The sequence below is a fragment of the Pavona decussata genome, unplaced genomic scaffold, assembly GCF_977016875.1.
Source record: "Pavona decussata unplaced genomic scaffold, jaPavDecu1.1 SCAFFOLD_225, whole genome shotgun sequence".
NCBI classification, from domain to species: Eukaryota; Metazoa; Cnidaria; class Anthozoa; order Scleractinia; family Agariciidae; genus Pavona; species Pavona decussata.
Genome location: NW_028145630.1, coordinates 197,795 through 218,526, shown reverse-complemented (window position 1 = coordinate 218,526; position 20,732 = coordinate 197,795). Strand labels below are relative to the sequence as shown.

Sequence of the window (20,732 nt, the reverse complement as noted above, 5' to 3'; positions counted from 1 at the left end):
TGAAACTTTCCGAACTTTCATTTACTAATCCAATACTGTTATTTTGCTATGAATGATATCACTGTTGCGTCATAAGCTTGTCAGTTATTCACTAAAATGTTAACTCCTGTACTTTCAAATTTAGGTTTTTCACACAATAAGGCGTTATACCATGGTAACAGCACGCAGGTGGTTACCGTGGTTATACCCTGCTAATCAGATAGAGGCTTTTTCATTTGTATTTCTCGTCGGGAACGCTAAACCAGCCAACTACGCGAAATACCAGAGACGCGAATAACTTCGTACATGCTAAAAACACTTGCCAGGAAGAAACGTTCTGCTAACTATTTGGTTTCGCGGCTCTCTCCAGGCTTCCCTCCTTTTTTTTCCTGCCATATTTTTGCTTCGCACCATACATCGCTTGATTCAAAACTACCGACGCTTGCAACTACTTTAATTGCAAGGAAAAATTGATGGCAACTGCACTGTGCTAGGAGATGTCTTAGCAAAATCACTGTAAAAGGAGTAAGTATACAGTTTAGGTATTCAAGTAACTGTGTTTGCAAGGACCACCGTAAAATCCGCCTAGATTAGCCTATGCTATTTGCGGGCTAGTGCATTCTTGCCTTACCTTCGTGAAAAATGTGCTTTAATAAATTGAATTGAATTGAATTGAATTGAAATCGGAATCGGGAACCGTAGAATCAGATTTCCCTAAGGTTCTGTTAAATTATTCTATTATCGTACCGTTCTTAAGTATAAGAGTCATGCTCTTCGCCCTTGCCAATAAATTTTACTTTCGAAAATTAATATGCAAAAGAGGTATTTAAGCTTCTAGGTCTTCTTTTAAAAGCTCTCTTTGAAGTTTTCATGATGCCATGGCCTTTACCCTGATCTCAAACACGAAAAATACTCCGCCAAGGGCCTCGGTGAGGTGGTTTAAAAGAATGGACTACAATAAGACATTATGACTCATTCTAACACGTATCTCGTATAGCAAAGCAGCTGAACTCTGAGGGCTACAAGTTTGTTAGTTTTAGGCACTAATCTATTATGTATTACCCTCGGCGCTAAATCAAGACTCTGCTACTAATTCTTATATGCAACAAACCATGTTTGTCTTTGTTTTCTTTTTCTTAGTTCCTGAATATATGCTACCCGCACAAACTAAGTCAACCAAGACTGGTGTTTTGTAAGCAAGCGGAATGACAGGGCAACATTTGTTGTTAATTGTTCCAACTTTTTTGCCCTTATTTTGGCAAACATCTCTTTTAGTCAGTAAGTATGCGAACAAAAATTTGCTTAAACCTAGCTCTTTTTTCCACTTTATTATGCTCAGGGCATTCCGTTGTCCCTAACAAACGCGCATTCTGATTGGTAATGGTAATGGTATTTATATACCACATTTTCTATATGCATATATTCAAATGCGGTTTACGTTACTACTAATCATGGTTGGTTCAAAGCAAGGGTTCTCTTTCTCCGGCCCAGATTGGTCTAAATTGATCATGTGACGTGATAGTGTTTATTCGTGGAGAGACACTTGGTGATAAAACGCTTTTAAATTTACACCAATTTATGCTGAACCCTGTAGAAACACAGTAATTATTGTCATTATTCCATGAATAAATTCTTAACGAAATAGAAAACATTTTTGCTCAAAACCGTTTTTTGCCTCCGTTTCAATAATTGCGCGCTCGAGAGCAACGTACATTTCTGATTTGTTGGTCGGCAACATCTTGCGTGTATCAGAAAGGAAGTGTTTCGTGGACGCAAATTAATGATTAGACACCAAGGTTTCCGTAAAAGGTTTTGCGTCTTTTCATGATGACGACGTAAAATAACATGCACATATAAAGTAACACATAATTTTCTTGCAGCAAAATTTTATACAAAAGAAATCGACTCTTGATAAGTCAATAAAATGTTGCGTTAACTGGTCGAAAACTGTTGTCTTTTTCAAGTTTTAACTTGAAAGGTTTTTAACTTGTGAGGTCAAATCTTTAAAATATCCGTACCTGCTGTGCAATGCCGTAAAAAGGTACAGTAGACTAGACATAGACGTAGGAAGTGCCGTTCGCGAAATTTGCGTGCTATCGCATTTCCCGGCATTCCTGGCTGGCTAACTATGCTTGATCATGAGAAAAACAGTCTACTTTTGTGACTAATACTAGAATTTTGATGAGTCTCTGGGCTTTAGGTATTAAACCTGGGATTTTCACACGCACTGTCGCGGTCATCAAAATTTTTCTCAGACAGGCAGTTGACGTATCTGTTGACATAACCTTGTCAACCCCTGGTGTCATTTCAGTTAATAGTCTCGTTTTACAACCACAAAGGACATTACTTGTAGAAAATCGCAATGTTAACGCACTGGTAACAACAACATGGCTACAAACCATCGGCGAAAAAGACAAGAAGAAGACTCTTCTATATGTAGCAATACTGTGTTGCTAATACTTGGCTTGCTTTGTGTATTGATTGGTGTGCTGTTGGTCATTATAGGCTCCGTGAGGCTTCATGCTGCCGGTAAAAAATGTAAGGAGGCCCCGTCAGCTACAGTGGCAAAGACCGGCGCGAAGAGTACATCACCAGAGTTGAGGGCATCGTGTAATTTCTCAACCGAAGCCGTCCGCGTTGGTTTACCTGCGTTACTGGAGGAAATCAAAGCGGCATATTTTGAACACAATCCTAACAACGTTGCATGGATGCCGGATCTACAAGGAGAAGAAATGGTGGAACATGTCAAAGCCAGGTGTGAGGTCGATGTAGTTATGTGCTCTTTAGCTTTAGCAGATCGATTTTTGCCGGCCTAAATCTGATCGGGTTAAAAGGAGCTTTTAGTGAAAATTCGCAAAGCAGCGTTATCGATTTCAAGGTTTTGCATGCTTTTTGCGAGATCGGTAAAACGAAACGCGGTAAACAATATTCTCTCATGGCTTGATTTGTGATGTCTGAAAGTTCATTGACTCGCTTGTTTCCCTTTCAAATCCAATTACAACTTGATATCTTCACCGTGTGTGTTGTGGTGAAGTTTAATTCGTGAGCGCTGTTGCACCAAAAAAGGAAAAAAAAACGTCTCGTTTTGGGTGAAACATTTTAAATGTCTTTTGCGCTGTGAGAAAAAGCTGTGTCCATTCTGTCACCATTGTGATCGGTTTCCAAACTCGCCATATGTGAAAACTGGCAGAAAATTTGACACTTTTCCCGTTGAAGGTTTGGTGACGTTTTAAATATATACGATTAATGACATGACTTTTTCCTCGCCAAGTGGTTGATTAAATGGCTGCGGAATTTTATTTCTTCAAATAGGATTTTATTATCGCATTAACGTCAGGAATCTTGGGAAAATTAAAGAGGAAATGATAAAGTTCTGTAAAAACAGATAAACGGGATGAACAACAAGCGTTGAGATACTAGTCGCAGTTGCTGAATGCATGCTCGTTGTTTTTCCCTATCGCCAGGGATATTAAGATAAAAAATCACTTTATTTTAAAAGTGTCAGTGTCTTTAGCGCAGAGCCCTAATTGCGGACACTTTCCAAATCGAATCGGAATTTAGAAGTGTTAGTTTTTGAGGAGAGGGGAAAACGGGAGTACCCGGAGAAAAACCTCTCGGAGCAAAGACGAAAACCAGAACAAACTCAACCCACATATAACGCCGAGTCCGGGAATTGAACCTGGGCCACATTGGTGGGAGGTGAGTGCTCTCACCACTGCGCCATCCCTGCTCCCCCTCGATCGTTGGCCGCAGGTGCTTTCGGAGCGATGGAAGAGCGGGGTTGTGAACGGTGTTAAGGGGGAATGGGAGGAAAACATCGTAAGCTTATCCAATCTAAAAATCCAGGGCCATGCCATCTGACAATGTTGAATACAAAACGAAGAAAGCAAGACCGAGAATTTATATCTTTGTAGAAACCAAGCTCTTGCAATACTAATTTCGGCTCTATTTATACCGAGCCATAATCATGTAATGATAATTTACAAGAGGCGACTTAAATATATTACTGTTGTTAATCTGGGCAGTGGAGCTTGGAGTGCGTGAAGAATCGGCGATCGGAGCGATCCGAACGCGAACTTCAGTACATTCGGATTGCTTCGCTTGTCGAGGTTTAGAACGCCCAGAGGAGACAGGGAAATCCAGTTCTTGACTGTCACATGTAGGAAAGACGGAGTATAGGAGCTTGCGTCTGTGAGTCTAGTTGGACGAATGAATTAGATCGAGGCCTGTGGATCAGGGGTGAGGCAGAAAGCTCCGCGCTCCACACCCCACGCTCGCACACCTCTCATCTAGACCTGAAAAATAAATGGCGAGAACCCCGTGGCCATTATCTCAGGCGACCATCAAGCGAGCCAAAACTTGGGGAAGGTGGACGTGTGGAGAAAGCCCCCTCTTACGTCCTAGACGAGAATAAAAACGCTGTGAACATCAGTGCGTTACCAAATTAATGTACCGGTATATTATAACTTTATCTTTGAACAGATATTTTCCTTACGACCCCTCCCCAGAAGCTCTTAAGAGAAAAACAGATGCTGCTTTCGCTTTGTTGGATAAACTACAAAAACTCAAAGTGGACACGACAAAGCTGAAGTCAAGAGAAGGGAAAGCCTTATCACAGGTATGGACGAAATCTTGAGAACTGCAAAGAGAGTTTGTTATGAAAACTCTGGCATGAAAAGCCTTTGCTTTCAGTTCTTTTGTCAGGTTATCCCAGTCTGCAGTCATATTTACTTAACCCTTCAATCGCATCCCAGAGCTAACCCTCGACGGCTTATGTCTTATGGTTTATACTTTTGAGGACGTCGATAAAACCCAGAAGTGTAACCATTCAAATGGAAGCTATCGCGGATTTCTATTTTTGTTTGATTCTGTTCCTTTCTCCATGTTGTTGTACAAAGTTAAATTTGCTTCCATTTTTTTTTAAATCTTGACTGTTCTCGTTAGTAAAGGCAAGAGTTTCTGCTTTACGACAGTCTTCACAAACGATAAATGCAACAGATAACATAAGAATGTGAGATTCCAGTCATGATAAATTACGGTTTTAAGATAACAAGTGCATTGCTTAAAGAGCTGTTAATCGGGGCTTTGTCAACTTTACATATTTTCTTTTTCGAAAGTATTTCTTACCGCTGAAACAGACACCGTTATCAAGGAATTGAATAAATCCCTAAATCCTTTCATTCACTTAGAGAATTAATTTCTCCCGAACGCTCGTTCACGATTGTCATAGCGTCACACCCCCAATACATGCACAAATTACATAAAATTTTCGTAAACGCTTAACGTAAATCATTCTTTAAAATTCGCCCAAGTATGTTAACATTACGCAAACGTCTGACATTTTTTTAGCATTGTCGCAAATTGCAGTGAAAATCGCTCATGTTCGTTCAATAACGTACCTTAAAAAAGTCCTTATCGTAAACGTTTAGGGGTGGGGAGGGGGTGTATTAAAACGTCGGATGAAGATTTTAATTGTTGTCATTCCAACAGGCAAAGCACTTCCTACAGCACGTGTTTGGCTCGCCTTATGACGTCAACTTTTACGCGGGTGATTGGCTCATGGGACCAAACTACTTCTGTTGGCAGCCTATCTGCTACATTTCTTATAGCATTAATGCATTCGCGTGGCACGTGAAACCGCGCACTTACGCGGATGTCCAACACGTGATCGAGAGGATTATGGAACACAAGACGACATTAGAAAGATATAGGTGAGTAGATTTTAATCACCAAAGCCACTTTCCTATTGGAGATGGAACTTTTCATGTTTCATGAACATTTAATCATAATCCGTGAGGCATAATCCTTTGTTATTAGCACTTTTAAAAACTATTCAGGGTTGTTTAGTCTTCCTCACACCTAAAGTTAAATGGGCGGATTTTGACACCTAGATTGCGACCAAAAACGAATTAAGCAATGCAATACATACTGTGAAATGAACGACGAACTAGCAAACTTCCGAACGCTTTCAAATTAAATATCTACATTGTCTTTCCCAAATTTACGAGTCACGTTTTAAAAACAACAAAGATATAAATGAGAAAGTTGTGTTTACCACTCATTGACACAGGAATCTGACTTATTCGACTCTCTTTGGGAGAATTCGGATTTTTTTGCTGGTATACCTGTGCATTCCTGTGTTTCTGACTGATAAATAAATGTTTCTCATCCAGGGATGTAATCATTAGAGTTAAAACATTCCATCACATTTATTCCTGCAAAGATGTATTTCCATAAGTCGGCAAATTTTACAGACGTTTTTGTGGTGTGCAAAAGTTGCCTGTCGCTACATTTTCGTACACCTCACTAATTTCTAAGTTGCTTTTCCCAGCGTGTCGATGTGTTTCCGTTACCTAGTCTCCGACGCAGCCGTTTTTAGGCTCGTCACGCAACGCTCCTCCCCACAAAGAGCGTTTCGTGACGAGCCTAAAAACGGCTGCGTAGGAGACTATCCGTTACCTGGCCGGACCTGGCCTACATTTAAATTCAAAGTCACCTTGTTAAGGTCTGATACAAGGTGGTGGCTGTACATCTTACTACAATACCTTGCGAACCTACTACAGCCAATAGGCACATAGAAAACCATAGTTGTTGTTGTTGTTTTTTTGTTGCAAAATTCGTCCTTGCACTGACGACATTGCGTATGCTAGGTTTGAAGTTTTTAGAACTTTACTGTTCGCTTTTATGAGCGTTTTTAAGGTTTTCGTACGCTAAGAATTATGGGTAAATTGTACCAGTCGTCATCTTTGTCGGTAGGGTGGATTTGCTGAGTGGTCGAATCTTAAGCCGGGCTAATTGCTCTTGTAAATGTGTTATCACAACTTGTTTTAATTTGTTTGATATTTTCAGAGATAACATTGCTCTGGGAGTTCAAGCGGGCATGGTTCGTTCGTCAATAGACTGCAAGGCAGGACTGGACGCTTTTAAAGAGAAGTACCCCATGGTAGCACAGAGGAATACCTCAGAGGCTGTCCTCCAGGAGTGGTACAGTAAACTGTTCTTAAACCCCCAGTACCTGGCAAAGCTGGGACGGGGAGTGAATGCTCGCTGGCAGGAACAACATGCTGGTCAGAGCGTGAAGGAAGCAATACAGGAGGCCTTAGTGAAAGGACTTGGCGAACCATTGCTCAAACTTATTCACTATTTAGAATTTGAACACAGTCGGCACTGCTTACCCAACGATATGGCCAGCGGTCTTGCGAATTTACCCGTGGACTTTGTGTACACCGACGGTAAACCTGGTAACAGGACAACCAAGATTCTACCGGGGACCAGACAGACGTTGAATGGGAAGGAAACCTATCGCATGATTTTATCTTACTTCACAACTACTTCAATTACTCCTGAGGATGTATATCAAGAGGGAGTCAAGCAGCTTAATAACTTAATGCCTCAGGTAAAATACATTTGCTCATGAAAAAGCAAAACATGTCCTTCTTAGTAGCTGAAAGAGGGCACTCGGGGCGAAGTAGGGGATGGAAAAAGATGAAACTCGTCTTCCCTACCCCCTCTCATTTTTTCTTCGTTCAACAGTATTCTTTAACACTGCAACAGCAAACCCTTTAGGAAGAAAAGGGGAGATCATTGATCGTTGAATAAAGAGCCCCCTTAATATCTCTAGAATAAGAAAACTGATTCACTATTCTTTTCTTTAATAATAGGTGAATAAAATCGCAAAGATTATAACTGGCAAAAACAAGAGATCAAAAGCAATAGAGTTGCTTAAAATCCGATTAAATTCATCGGATCAGTGGCATAACACAGCTCCATTTCCCGCCAATGAGAGTGATGAACAGGCGTACAAGATTTGCACCAGTCCAACCTCGGCCAAAGCCCACTGTCCCTACCGCTGGGCAGCCATCCAAATATGGAGCAAATACATACAGACGGTGATGAGTAAAATCTATCCCAAGATTCAATCGATGTTTTACTTCACTGGTCCTCGGGTCACCGCTGCCAACTGTCCGATTGCGATGCTACCGCACTACAATCCGTCCAACGGCGCCATGTTTTTTCGGCCAAGCAACGCGAACTGTACGACTCCAACTTATTTTGGACTTCCGTTTTTCCTCAGAGATTATGGACCCAAATTCCAGGAGTGGTCTGTAATCGGGCACGAGTCAAGACCTGGTCACCATACCCAGTTGCAAGGTAAATTTAATATTGCTCTATGGATGCATATCCTTCCGTTACAACCGTTGCAAGTAGTGACGCAACTCGTACATAGCAACAGCTGAGGCTGTGTAAGAAAGAGTGGCTACATGTGAGATTCGCATCGAGGGATGCCCAGGGGACATTTTCGAAAAATCACATTGCCTGTGAAGGCGCTGTTAGTCTGGAAAATTGCAGTTTTTCTTGCAACTTGTCTCGCAGTTTTGTTGCGACACGAGTTGCACGAATCGTTCAAACCAGTTGGCTATTTACAAAGCGTGGCCTTGGATGTGAAAATGAGGCTACTGTGAAACAAATCCAAGTGGTCTGAGTGGGATTTTAATCCCGGACTTTCGGATAACAAGTCCGGCGCCCTAACCTCTTGGCCATGCCTTCTCCCTCCTTCGATTAAACGTCATAGTCAATATGCGGTTAGCATTTCTCTGTATAAAAATGAACGTGTCCAGGCAATTTTTTCAGTTGTTGCCACAACCACTGCGAGAAGTAGAAGTCGGTTTACTTCGTGCAACGGTGACTGCTACAAAAAACGTTGCGAGACACGTTCATTTTAGGGCATGTTACACCGGGCAACGATCTGTACAACTTGCGTCGCAACGGCGCAACGAGATTGCGAGACAAGTTGCAAAAATAATTGTCCATTGTTACAGCGCCTTGAAAGCCAAAATATCGTTCGTGTAACCGAATCTTTAACGACGAGGAATATATTGATTTCGTATTTTTCACTTTCATCCTTTAACTAGTGTTGCATGCGCATTAGCGCCTAGGCACGCCGAGTCCTCTCAGTAAAGAATAGCAGAAACTCGCTTTACTTTCAGTTCACCTTCCATTCTCAGGTTCATCAACCATCATTGAACCCTTTCAGTGCTCTGACGAGCAACCAAGTGACCTTAAATTGGCGTTCAAAACATTTTTTTCCCTGAATACAATTGAACCTGTATTCAATGATCACCCTTGAGGAATGACTTACTGACTGACAATCTTATACAACTATAACTGGTTTAAAAAAGAGATCAATGAAAGACGGATTGACGTGGGGCAAGACACACACCAATGGAGTGACTACAATGTTTTTTTTTTTGTCTTTGTGATTTGTAAAAAGAAACTAAGGAACTTGGATACAAGGAAGACCAATATTAACCTTGAGAATGATGTTATATTCTAGAAAGTGACGCAGGCATACTCGGAAAAAAGAAATCTGGGTGCTCCTATCAGGAGTCGAACCTAAGACCTTCCGACCACGAGTCTCCTGTAGCTCAGTGGCCAGTATCCGAACAAGTAATCGGAAGGTCTTAGGTTCGACTCCTGATAGGAGCACTCGGATTTTTTTTCCGAGTATGCCTGCGTCACTTTCTAGAATATAACATCATTCTCATTCATTCACCAGGCTGGAAATATACCATCACATTTATTTAATATTAATCTTATATCCATTTGGTTCCCTTTCATACTGTGACCGTTTAACTGAATGCAGGTAAAAACGGTAAAAAAATAATTCGTTTGGACTTCGTAAAAAGTGACCACGACGGTAAATGGGAGATTTCTGTGCCTTTGTCCACCTAATAGGTAGACCTAACACAGGTCCACTGAATACAGGGGTGACTGTACCTTGAATATTTCCCCCAAATCGTACTCTAATTAACGGCAAAACTTTAATCGGCAGGCCTAATTGAGCATTTCCGTGACAAGTGTGGCGGAGTACCTCGCTGGCTTGACAAGGAGACCTCGTACATAGCATTCCAGGAGGGTTGGGCATTATACGCTGAGAGCCCACTACTCTCAGATGACTCTGATCTGTATGAAGACAACTTTCTACAGCTGTATGGGATGCTAAAATGGCAGGTATGTCATACTGGCGAGAGTGTAAACCTTTAAGTGAAAAAGGTAGCCAGCGAAACTAAAATCTTGGGAAATGCAATGAAAATTAAACTTTTTAGAATCCTAGTTAGGTAGATAGATAGTTAGTTGATAATGATAATTAAGTAGCTGATGGAAATACCGTGTATGAATAAAGTTATCCTATCCTATCCTATCCTATCCTAAGTCCGCCCCCCCCCCCCCCCCCCAACTTTCAATGATGGAGAATTGGCACGTTTTGTTTTGCGAGCGAATTTATCATGGGTTTTGGGAGAGGGAGTGGGGTTAATTTCTTTTTGTGTGTCTTTTTTGATGTGAAGTGTTCTTTTTTTTTTTCCTTAGGTGTGGCGCGCTGTGCGACTAGTGGTAGATACTGGGTTACACTACAGAGGAATGACGAGGTAGTTACAACTTATGTTTCATTTCAATTTTTGCTGATTTCGTCGCATGAAAGCATGAGTTTATCTACGCACGGCGTGTTTCCAATCCTACACCGCAGACCAAAACTTGTTATCTTATGTTATGCACCTCAACACACTCGAGTTTACAAACGTCTGCTTTTACACTACGAATCTCAGAAAAAATGGAACTGTTTCTCAAAGTTTTTTGGGGGGAGCAGGGATGGCAGGTGTCGTGTGAGCACTTGCCTCCCACCAATGTGGCCCGGGTTCGATTCCCGGACTCGGCGTCATATGTGGGTTGAGTTTGTTGTTGGTTCTCGTCCTTGCTCCGAGGGTTCTTCTCCGGGTTCTCCGGTTTTCCTCCCTCCACAAAAACCAACATTTCCAAATTCCAATTCGATCTGGAATCCGAGGGCCACAGGTTTGTCAGTCGTCAGACTGTTAAGTGTCACCCTCGTTAAACAAAGCTGATTTACTTCGTTTTGATTCAGTATTTAGATGTAGTTTGGATGTGACTGTTTACGCAACCTTTCTGGGTTCCTTCTCAGTTGATGTTCAATATTAGAGATGTAAAGAAAATCGATAAGACGTTCGACGTTTGTATCTGTAGACGCCATTTTTGTGGTACCTGCCACTAAATCAAGCTTCGACGGTCAACCCACCTGCTTCATTGATTAGTGGGAACGCGGATAGCCTCTCCGCTGTCGGCTCTACTGACGTTGCTAAGAATTTCTTTTTCTTGTCAGGTCCGAGGCACTTAAACAGTTCGAAGATTACACCTGGGATAGCACAGATTTCGCTGTGAAAGAAGTTACTCGGTACCAGAGCGACCCCGGTCAAGCGACTGCCTACATGTTAGGGAAACTGGCAATTGTGAACATGCGCAACAAGGTTAAGAAGGCACTTGGCGACCATTTCAGCTTGCCTAAGTTTCATTATCACCTTCTAAGCCAAGGATCAGCTCCTCTTAGTTACCTTCATAGTCACATAGACAAATATATTGACTGTTCCAAGGGAAAAATAAAAGGAGAACGCTGTTCTGAAATTCTGCAGTATTCTGAAGGAGAAGGAGAAGGAGAAGAGGAAGAAAGTGTATCAATGGATTTTGCACGCGAGGATGAAAATCTTCCCCCTCGCCCTCCCCTTAGAAGTTATGTTTAACCACCACTGAATGTCGCACGCACAAGCAGCCCAACTCATGACGTGAAATGTTCATTACTATCATATCATGTGACTCTTACATATGACAAACTGGAATAAAAAAGCCCTCACTAAGCTTCATCCAACGTCATTTTATGGAATATAGCGTCTACATGCACTCCATCCCTGTTGTACTTAAAATCAAGGTTTTTCTTATTACATGTTAAATCTTCCGCATTTGCTATAAATATTTGCAAAGTTATTGCGGTGCATAATCTCTTCGTTAATGAACAATTTAAATGGAAATTGAGAAAGTATAATGTGATAAGAAAATATTAATACATTGTAATAAACAAATTTTTTAAATCAAAATTCCAGTCTTGAGTTTTGGTCCATAATCGCTCTCTAAAATTTAATTTGTATTTTTAGTTTTATTTTATAACGTTTCGCGTTTCCCGCGGGAATGGTTTACCAATCGAAACGAAAGTAGAGCCTGAGGGCCTCCATACAAGAGCAAAATTGTTTTCGACGACTATTTTTAATCGATAACTTCATTGAATCGACATCTATTAGTGTTCGGAGATGCGTTTCGCCACACGAAAAGTTTAGTTGTCGATAACCTGTATGTTTTGAGGGAGCCTGGAAACTTGCTTGTAATGTGAATGTGTACATCGTGCAGAAAATAATAAAAAAAAAATCGTTTAAAAATCGTTTACGTCGATGCAAAATAGACTTTTGTAATCGATGACTTGTTCACAGACGGGAGAGAGAGTGAGTTGTCAATAATAAATCTGCCGCGTTTGTTATCGAGAACTAAAGTAGTCTTCCTTTGGAAAAGGAAACCTACTTTGTTGCCTACGACTCTATTTTTCACCACTTACAGTTGATAACTTGATTCACACACGAGATGTTTTGTCATCGATAACTTTTTGTTATTGACACTTATAAGTTGTCGATAACAATTTGTCTGGTCTGTGGAGGTCCTGATCGTAGGTCAATCTTGAGTCAGAAGCATGAACTTCAGAAATCAAAACGAGGCAGATGAGTTGAGGTTAGTCACATGACTTCAAGTGACCTAAACTGTACTGGCAGATCAAAACAGAGATTGTGGACTGGCGTTTTCCATGATATATCTTATTTACTGGTTCTTCTTACAACTGATTTCCACCAAAGTTCCACGTGTTTTTAAGGTATGTAAAATGCTTTCAGTAACTAAGATATATATAACTTGTTACATTACGGTATCAACTGCTTCAGCGTAAACTGACAAGATTTTAGCTTTGTTGAGGAATGTCACACATGGAAGCTGTGATTGAGATGATTTTGTCTTCATATTCTCTAGTACTCTTTTATTCGTTCCCTAGAATGCTCTTTCTCGAAGCTGATTTTTCCTGAGCAATCTTATGACTTTTCAATTAAACGTGGTCGTCAAGTTATTTTGTTTGTTTACATGTAACAGAAACTAAACTAATGTCAAGCATAGAAAGCTTAAAGCTCTTGTTAAGCGTCCACACCGTAGATAGATTATGTTAGACATTTTGATGTGAATTGTGCAAAATAAATAGTTTTCGTGCGCGTTTAATACAACGGCCGGCCGCCATTTTTATTTTGCTCAAGTTTGTTCTTATATTCCACCCGTCCGGCACCTGCTAACTAGTTTGTCTTTGGCGGGAAATGTCACGTGACTCTTGAGGGCTGCCGCTTTAGTACATGAAACGGAACTAATGGTAATGTTAAACTTTGTTTAAGTGTTAAAGTATTTAGTATCGCTATTAATGGTGGACACTACTAGCTACCTAATATTTACTATAAAAAGAATCAGATTGTAGAACGCTAATTTTTAAGAGATGGACTATAATTTACAATGTCTTAAAGTATATAACCCAATTAAAATGGCCAAAGTGTTATTGGGTAAAATCTATAAAATAAAGCGCTACTTACAATACTTCAAAATGTGATACCTACGTTATAATCTACGAAAAACATTAGGGATAATTGACGCAAATGTCGTTTAGGGCTCCGTCAAGGTCTCTATTACGAATATGTCAAGTTTAATGGTTCCGAACTGCTGTTTGATTCATTTCTTATGTAATATTTTGATTTTGTGTAAAATCGATTCATTGGCAGTTGCTGAACCGTAAGTTTAACGCACGAAAATAGTTTGTAGGCCGACCGCAGCGGCAAGCAAACTATACAATCATTCAGGCGAACGTCGAATTCGTGCAGGTAGCTCTCAACTTCAGTGAGAAGGCAAGGAAGGAGAGTAAAAAAAAAAAGGGGGGGGGGGGGGGGCTAAGGCAATTAGCAGTATCATGGTCTAAATGCTTTTCTACTCGTAGAATATCTGCTCATATCTTAATTGTAGAAAAGTCATTGTCTAGTTCCTAGTCTTTTCTCTGTCTATTGTCTCGGTCCATTCGTTTCGGGTCAAGTGATCCGAGCGAAAAAAACGCCAACTGTTCGTCTCGGATGCGTCACCGAAACGAATTGACCGTGAGGGGTTGGGAAAAAACCGTACAGGAACTGGGCAAGAAAAGTCACACAAAGTACATAGCCTTTCTCCTATATAACTTTCTATTCATTAAATTACTGACTGATACAGGTCTTATCGTTATAGGACAATGAGGCTGGTGATTATCCTGCTAGTGCTGGCCACCGGTGTATCTTGTAGAAAGCACGCCAAACACACGAGCCACTCGGAAGATGTACACCCTGCTAAAAAGTTTAATATCGTCGCTCAAGGAAGAAAGGAGGTAATGTACTCAGAATGACTACTGAATCTAAACTCCATTCTGCGGTAACAGCTGTATCAGTTACAAATATGAGAAACCGTGTAATAGAGCGGTCTTCAATTGAGTGTCGAAAGTAATTTCGCGTTTGCTTTGGTTCTGCATTACTAGGCTCTGTGATTGGTTAACGAAACTCGCGCCACTTTCTCAACCAATAATGGGAATCCAGACCAAAACCAATCGTGTTTTGGCCGCATGCGTTTTCCCGCGCTTGGCGCCAGTTACATGTAGTTGCTTCCAATTCTGATCGGCTCGTTGTGTTGTTTACATCTGTTGCGATTGGCCAGAGTAATTACTTTGGATTTGGTTTTACGACACTCAATTGGAAACCGCTTTATTTTCTAAGCGATCAGTAAATACCAGTTGCACCAGAACTCTCTATTGTGAAAACAGAAAGAGAATTAAGAGAATGAGGACCAGAATGATGTTCCACAAAACAACTGAGAGAGTTTGCTTCACGTGGGTTTGTTGAACTAGATTGGATAAGTGTCTTGGCATTGCATAGTTTTAATTTTGTTCCACTCCTCTAAGAATACCGACATAAAATAAGTAGTTTTTGAAAGTAGCTTTCAATAAATCAGGTGAACATTGAGCGTTAGTAACGAGCTGTGTGATCAAAACAAAGAAAGAAAATGAATATAGTAAGATTGCAGTAACCACAGGACCTCCCTTGCCAAGAGTCTCCGCGATATTTCTTAGTGTTTAAAGCAACAGTCCGCCATAAGAAGAGGGTCGAGGATACGTCTCCTAAGAGTTTTTGCGTCTCGTACCTCAAGAAAGTTTACTCATTGGCCTTCCCTGATTATTGCAATGATTTCAAATCCTAGCCAGATCCATGCTGTTAGTCTTAGGTATATAAACGTATAGCTCCTATATATACGTATCGGATTCGCTCTGACGAAGGGCTAACGCTCGAAACGTCAGCACTCGAATCTCTTTATGGTGGCCAATTAACCTTTATCAACTCTATTGATAAACTAAACTTTCGTTTCTACTCCCCACTGATGTAGCACCGCAGTTTCTTTAAAAAGTAACACCCTTGTCGTGCCAACAGTTCGTCCGGTCCTATTGGACTATTGATCATCCCCATAGGGATACTATTGAAAGAGAATGGTATTGCAATGTTGGATCGAACATTTTGTGTTTTTTGTTTGTTTGTTTGTTTTGTTTTATGTAGGACAACAGTATGATGGTGATGATGAAGGGAAAGGATGGAGACGTTGGACAGAATGGTAGTCAGGTATGTTTTCCTCGTAATCTGTTTATTGCCCGTAGATATTGTAGATTTTATAGATATACAGATTTGAATTAAGTAAGTATTAATTACTGGATATGTATTTTACTATTTTTTATAGTAATATTGTTGCAAATTTTAAAGATTGTTGTATGTTTTAATTAGGATAGTGTCCCCGATTAGTAAGCCAATTATAGGCTAGCTAGAAGATTGACACTAAAATAAAGTTATTATTATTATTGATTTTTACTTTACACATTTTTTAGTAAGGGCGCCTTACTAATGGCTATCATTAGAAGAGAAAATCACATATGATCATTTAGATAAAAAAGTACACACACAATTAAGCCAATGGCCGATGAAATATCAGTATAATAACACGTAATCGATGCCAATTCGAGGGAAAACGTGTGGGAGATTCCAAACGCGGGAAATCGTCGTAATGCGTGTGTCACACGTGTCACGCATATGCAAGCGATGTTCACACGTAACGCAATTGCAAATGCACGACTCTCGTAAGAACATACGTCCAACGGGTCTTTTGTCTTTGACCTTAAGTACCCACTAAACGTTCTGACATTGTTTAAAAAAGCTTCAACATTTGTTGCATAACAATGTTGAACGTTGGGCTAAATGAAAGCAAAGGATTCATCATGCAAAAAATATTGGTCAAACATCTCACATGCTGTGCTAAGAGTTATAACGTTGTTTAACCTTCTAGGGGGATGCTGGATTACCAGGGATCCGCGGGCCACCAGGACCAGCGGTGAGTTGCGTATTAGTCACCATGCCCTTTCCTGTGCGGAAGAACTCAAAATCGCTCATGCATGAAATGTTCTGCGGCGCTAAACCCCGACATTTTAAAGTTTAACTTTGAGAATCTGTTTTGGTTTAGATGGCCAGTTTATGTGCTTTAGAAATCGAATTTATATTTCGTTTGTCGGTAAAAGAGAAAAATATAAATTTCCTAAACTTTAGTGCGAAGACTATCACTATCTTTTGTAATGACGCGTCCGAAAGCGCGCGTTACTTTGTTCAGTTCTGTCCTCCTCTGAAAAAATTGTGTCCCAAGAATCCACGTTACCCTTATCCAGTGGAGGGACAAAAAAAAATGCGAAGTGACAAGACACAGCAAACACTACCGATACCGCACATGCGCTAGGGGCCCTTTACGCATGCGCACAGTCTATTACCTTTTACATCAAAACGAGCTAAAACTTGTAATATAAACCTAAGTGGGAAATTGTGAAGTGAAATTACCTCTGTGCACTCATGAGATCATCAAATAGTCATTTCTTCCTTTGCTGATTGAATGAAGTTATATTTTAGTCTTGAAATGATCATCACCGAATTGTACACAATAAAGCAGGCTAATTAATTACTTGTGATTTTATAGGGTCTTAAAGGATCACCTGGAGTATGCACCAGAGAACAGGTAACTAAATTGTCATCAAAAAGTACGAGGAGAGTAAGAACTAAGCTAATAATAAGAAACTTGGCTGGATAACAGATTAGCAGGACGATAATCCCACTTAACTTAATCAGTACTGATTAACGAATTAAAAAGGGATTATAGTTTTAATTCCTTGATACCACAAGTTTGTCGCGCATAGAGACATCACGCAAACTTGATGTGCGCTATTTAAAATGCTAACACAACAACGAAGAAAATAACGCCAATAAGTTGAAAATGTTCGAGCAAAATGAGTCCGAGCCTCTGCTCCTGTGTCTTATACTACAGTGGTATCTTCGTGATTTATCCGTAACTATAACATATCAATCGACTAAAAGATAATCAGTTGAGACAGTGTTCATTCCAGGGGATCATCAATGCTCCTAATCGCGTAATCCTACTGAGTCCAGCTTTTACTCAACTTTTGCTTTACCCTCTATAAACCTTATAACAACAAATTCGAATACATACAGTCGCTGGCCTCGTAACTCAGGTGGCAGAGCAACAGTTGATCAAATCTACTAATCTACTAGATATAAGAATTCTTCTTTAACTCGTGTAGTTTCCCAGTTCCTTTCTATGACTAACGCTTCAGTTGGAAATTCATGGGTTCGCCGCAGTACTTTAGCTGCAACTGCGGAGTTCATTCCCTGATCCGGCATCATTTGTCTCATTAGCGCTGCACAGAACAACATTCATTGTACTGTTGTACCCTTCCCCTTCGTTGCACCCTTGAACTGTAACGTTGCTAATTATTTTTATCTCTAATACCAGTGTGAATCAGACGAGCTGAAAGCCCTTATCGAACGTGTACTTCTGCTTGAAAAATACGTTAAGGAAAAGCAGAACCAAATTCGCGCAGCAGCAGCAACAACAACACCTGCCCCACCCCAAGGGATTACTTCACGGCCAACCCAGCCCGCTGGCCCTAAGGCTCCTGTGACCTCCTCACCCCCTGCTCCTGTTCAAGGTCAACCAACGTCCACGCCAGCTGTACCACCACCCCAGCCCCCTAAGGCCGCTGTTTCGCCACCCGTGTCTTCGGTTCCCGCTCCTGTTCAAGGTCAACCAGCTCCCGCAGTCGCTGTACCCGCGAGTTCGCCCCAGGTCCTTTGGGGCAGTCCCTCACCACCCCCAGTTTCTCCGCCATTGCCCTCTCCGTTCGGCGGTTTCACTATAGAGAGCACACTTGAAGCGCCTGGAACGATCCTTGGAAATGGTCAGGTTGATATACAGGTTAGAAATCTTAGGTTTTGAACTAGTTTTAAAACATTGAAGTTGTCATCTTCGTTAAAGATTATCATCATTAATTCATTCAAAGTCAGGGTAGTCTTGCTTAATTCACTGCTGATTGTTCCCAGGTGGTCTTTATTTGAACAGTCACAGCTGACGATTATCTTACTAAGAAGTATAAGAGTTGAACTACCTTATGAACAGCACCACAGAAAAGCACTGCTCAGTAGCTTTCATTTGAATGGTCACACTTTAGGATTTCATCCACAGACTCAAAAGTGAGAATCACCTTGTACAGCATAATAAACAGCACCACAGGAAAGTACTGCTCAGTAGCTTTCATTTGAATGGTCACACTTTAGGATTTCATCCACAGACTCAAAAGTTAGAACCACCTTGTACAGCATAACTAACAGCACCACAGGAAAATACTGCTCAGTGGCTTTCATTTGAATGGTCACACTTTAGGATTTCATCCACAGACTCAACAGTTAGAACCACCTTGCACAGCATAACTAACAGCACCACAGGAACGTACTGCTCTGTAGCTTTCATTTGGATGGTCGAACAGATTCAGAATGTACTCGATTGTATTCCAAGCTTGGTGTAACCTAAGTTTAGACTTTTGGAGTAAAAGGATAGGTAAACCTCGCTACTATTCTCACAGGATGTACATGAAAGTGTTCAAAAGCATCGTTCAGGGCCTCGAGATCAAACAATCGATTTCAAACATTTTTAACCCAGTCCTCTCCTCGTAATGTTTGAAGTGGGGACTGGGGAATATGAATGTCGTCTGTTTGTTTTATTGTCCAATCGTTGCCTTTCTCGTGTTTCCCCAAGGGAGTTGTGACGCCACAGGTCTCCGTTACGCAAGGCTACTCGGGAAATCCAGGAACTCTTCCCGGCATGCAACGTGGAATACCATTCAAGAAAAGCGGGTAGGTTGAAAGGATGCGAATTGCGTCTGCCCAACAAAACGTTTCTACCATTTTTAAAAGCGTTCCACGATATAACTAAGCCACTGATCAACTGACATTAATTTTCTCTTTTGCTTCTTGTTTTTCATGCAGTATTTTGTCGAAAGGCCCTGCTACAAAACTATTCCATGTACCCAAAAAGTCCGCCCATCATTCCGCTGTCCATCACAAAACGCGGACGCAAAAGTCGTGACGCAGCGATGGGTCCTCGCCATCATTGGATATGACGATAATGTTGCCAACAGCTGACAAGAGAAGTGAAGTTAATAAGGACGGTGCCTACTTTTGTTACTGCGCATACGCTCTGCGCATCTCGAGATACTCGGATTTCCTATGGGTGGTGCCTGCTAATACAGGGATATTTTTGCATGGTCTAAAACTATGCAGATAAAGTAGAACTTGGCAAGTGCTCTTGGTATCCAAAAAGAAAATTGGGGGTAACCATGCATTTATCAGAGATAATAAGGTTTCAATATTGAAAAAAAACGCTATACATTGCTTTGAATTTTACTGCTTTTTTTATTATTGTTGCTTAATTATCTCTAAAAAATGCGTGGTTACCCCCTAATTTTTCTTTTTGGATTCCAAAAGCCCTTCCTAAAATGTCCTTTTCCCGCATAGTCATAAGCCGCGCAAAAATACTTCTGTGTGCACCGTCCTTAAAACATCCACAAACGTAGCCGAGTAAGGCAGTCAATTCTCCTCTTTAACAAAAGAGGAACACAAGACGTACGAGATAGTGATAGTGTGTTGAAATGCTCCCTTACCCGGCTACCAAAAAAAAAAAAAAAACAAAAACAAAAAAACATGCACTGGATTAGAGATTTTAAAAAGATTTTATAAAATGGTTTGTAATCAACTGAACCCAGTTGAAGTCAGAGTTGCATGTCAATCTCTCTCTCAGTTGAGGCTTGGACATGAGACTGTTAACGCTTAGTGCAAAACTTTTCATAGGGAAATTAGTTTTGTTTGCATATGAATGAAAACTAATTTTCGTAATAAAAACTTTGCACTTAGCCTCGCTTTTATAATGAGGTTCAAAGCAACTCGGATATGGTCTATAGCCTGCGAGCAGGGTCCTCAAACCAGACCGAGCTCTTAACCCTATACCCCTCTTGGGAGCCTGTCCACAGGCTAGAAATGGACTACGAAATGTTGAACCGCAGTGAAAATCCTGGGAGGAGTATCAGTAATTCGATTTTACTTGCGATTCGTTGACATTTACAGGTATTGATATAACATATACAAATGTTGTAGACTGAGTCAGCGTAAGGCCTGAGGGAACCAGGTAACACTGCCTACGGTCCGAACAAACGTATTTTGAATTCAATAAAGTTTACAGTTTACTGAGAAGCTATTTTAAAGTATTGTTCAGTTTTATCAACATGCAATATACAGTCAAAAGACATAAATATGTCTGTCTGTCTGTCTTATTCGTCACTTTTGCAAATGACACAACAACAGCAACAAGTGGAAAATGGCACCCGGGTTTACATAAAT

The 20,732-nt window shown here is 40.7% G+C and overlaps 2 protein-coding genes across 4 annotated transcripts; both read left to right on the top strand.

Moving 5' to 3' along the window:
* Window positions 1-57: 57 nt before the first annotated feature.
* On the top strand, window positions 58-12,256 carry LOC146458904 (uncharacterized). 2 transcript variants are annotated; one of them, XM_085090156.1, is made up of 10 exons: window positions 58-504; window positions 1,120-1,257; window positions 2,485-2,734; window positions 4,462-4,597; window positions 5,470-5,690; window positions 6,829-7,375; window positions 7,641-8,130; window positions 9,812-9,990; window positions 10,348-10,406; window positions 11,153-12,256. In XM_085090156.1, the coding sequence occupies exons 2-10, from the start codon at window positions 1,185-1,187 to the stop codon at window positions 11,565-11,567; spliced, it is 2,370 nt and encodes a 789-aa protein (XP_084946282.1). In that variant the 5' UTR covers window positions 58-504; window positions 1,120-1,184; the 3' UTR covers window positions 11,568-12,256. The 2 variants fall into 2 exon arrangements, with proteins under 2 accessions (XP_084946282.1, XP_084946281.1); XM_085090155.1 differs by lacking the exons at window positions 58-504; window positions 1,120-1,257 and having other exon boundaries at window positions 1,743-2,734.
* Window positions 12,257-12,602: 346 nt separating this feature from the next.
* On the top strand, window positions 12,603-20,732 carry LOC146458903 (uncharacterized). 2 transcript variants are annotated; one of them, XM_085090108.1, is made up of 8 exons: window positions 12,603-12,736; window positions 14,164-14,299; window positions 15,513-15,575; window positions 16,291-16,335; window positions 16,966-17,004; window positions 17,797-18,258; window positions 19,096-19,193; window positions 19,326-20,731. In XM_085090108.1, the coding sequence occupies exons 2-8, from the start codon at window positions 14,168-14,170 to the stop codon at window positions 19,423-19,425; spliced, it is 939 nt and encodes a 312-aa protein (XP_084946234.1). In that variant the 5' UTR covers window positions 12,603-12,736; window positions 14,164-14,167; the 3' UTR covers window positions 19,426-20,731. The 2 variants fall into 2 exon arrangements, with proteins under 2 accessions (XP_084946234.1, XP_084946235.1); XM_085090109.1 differs by having other exon boundaries at window positions 12,629-12,736; window positions 14,149-14,299; window positions 19,326-20,732.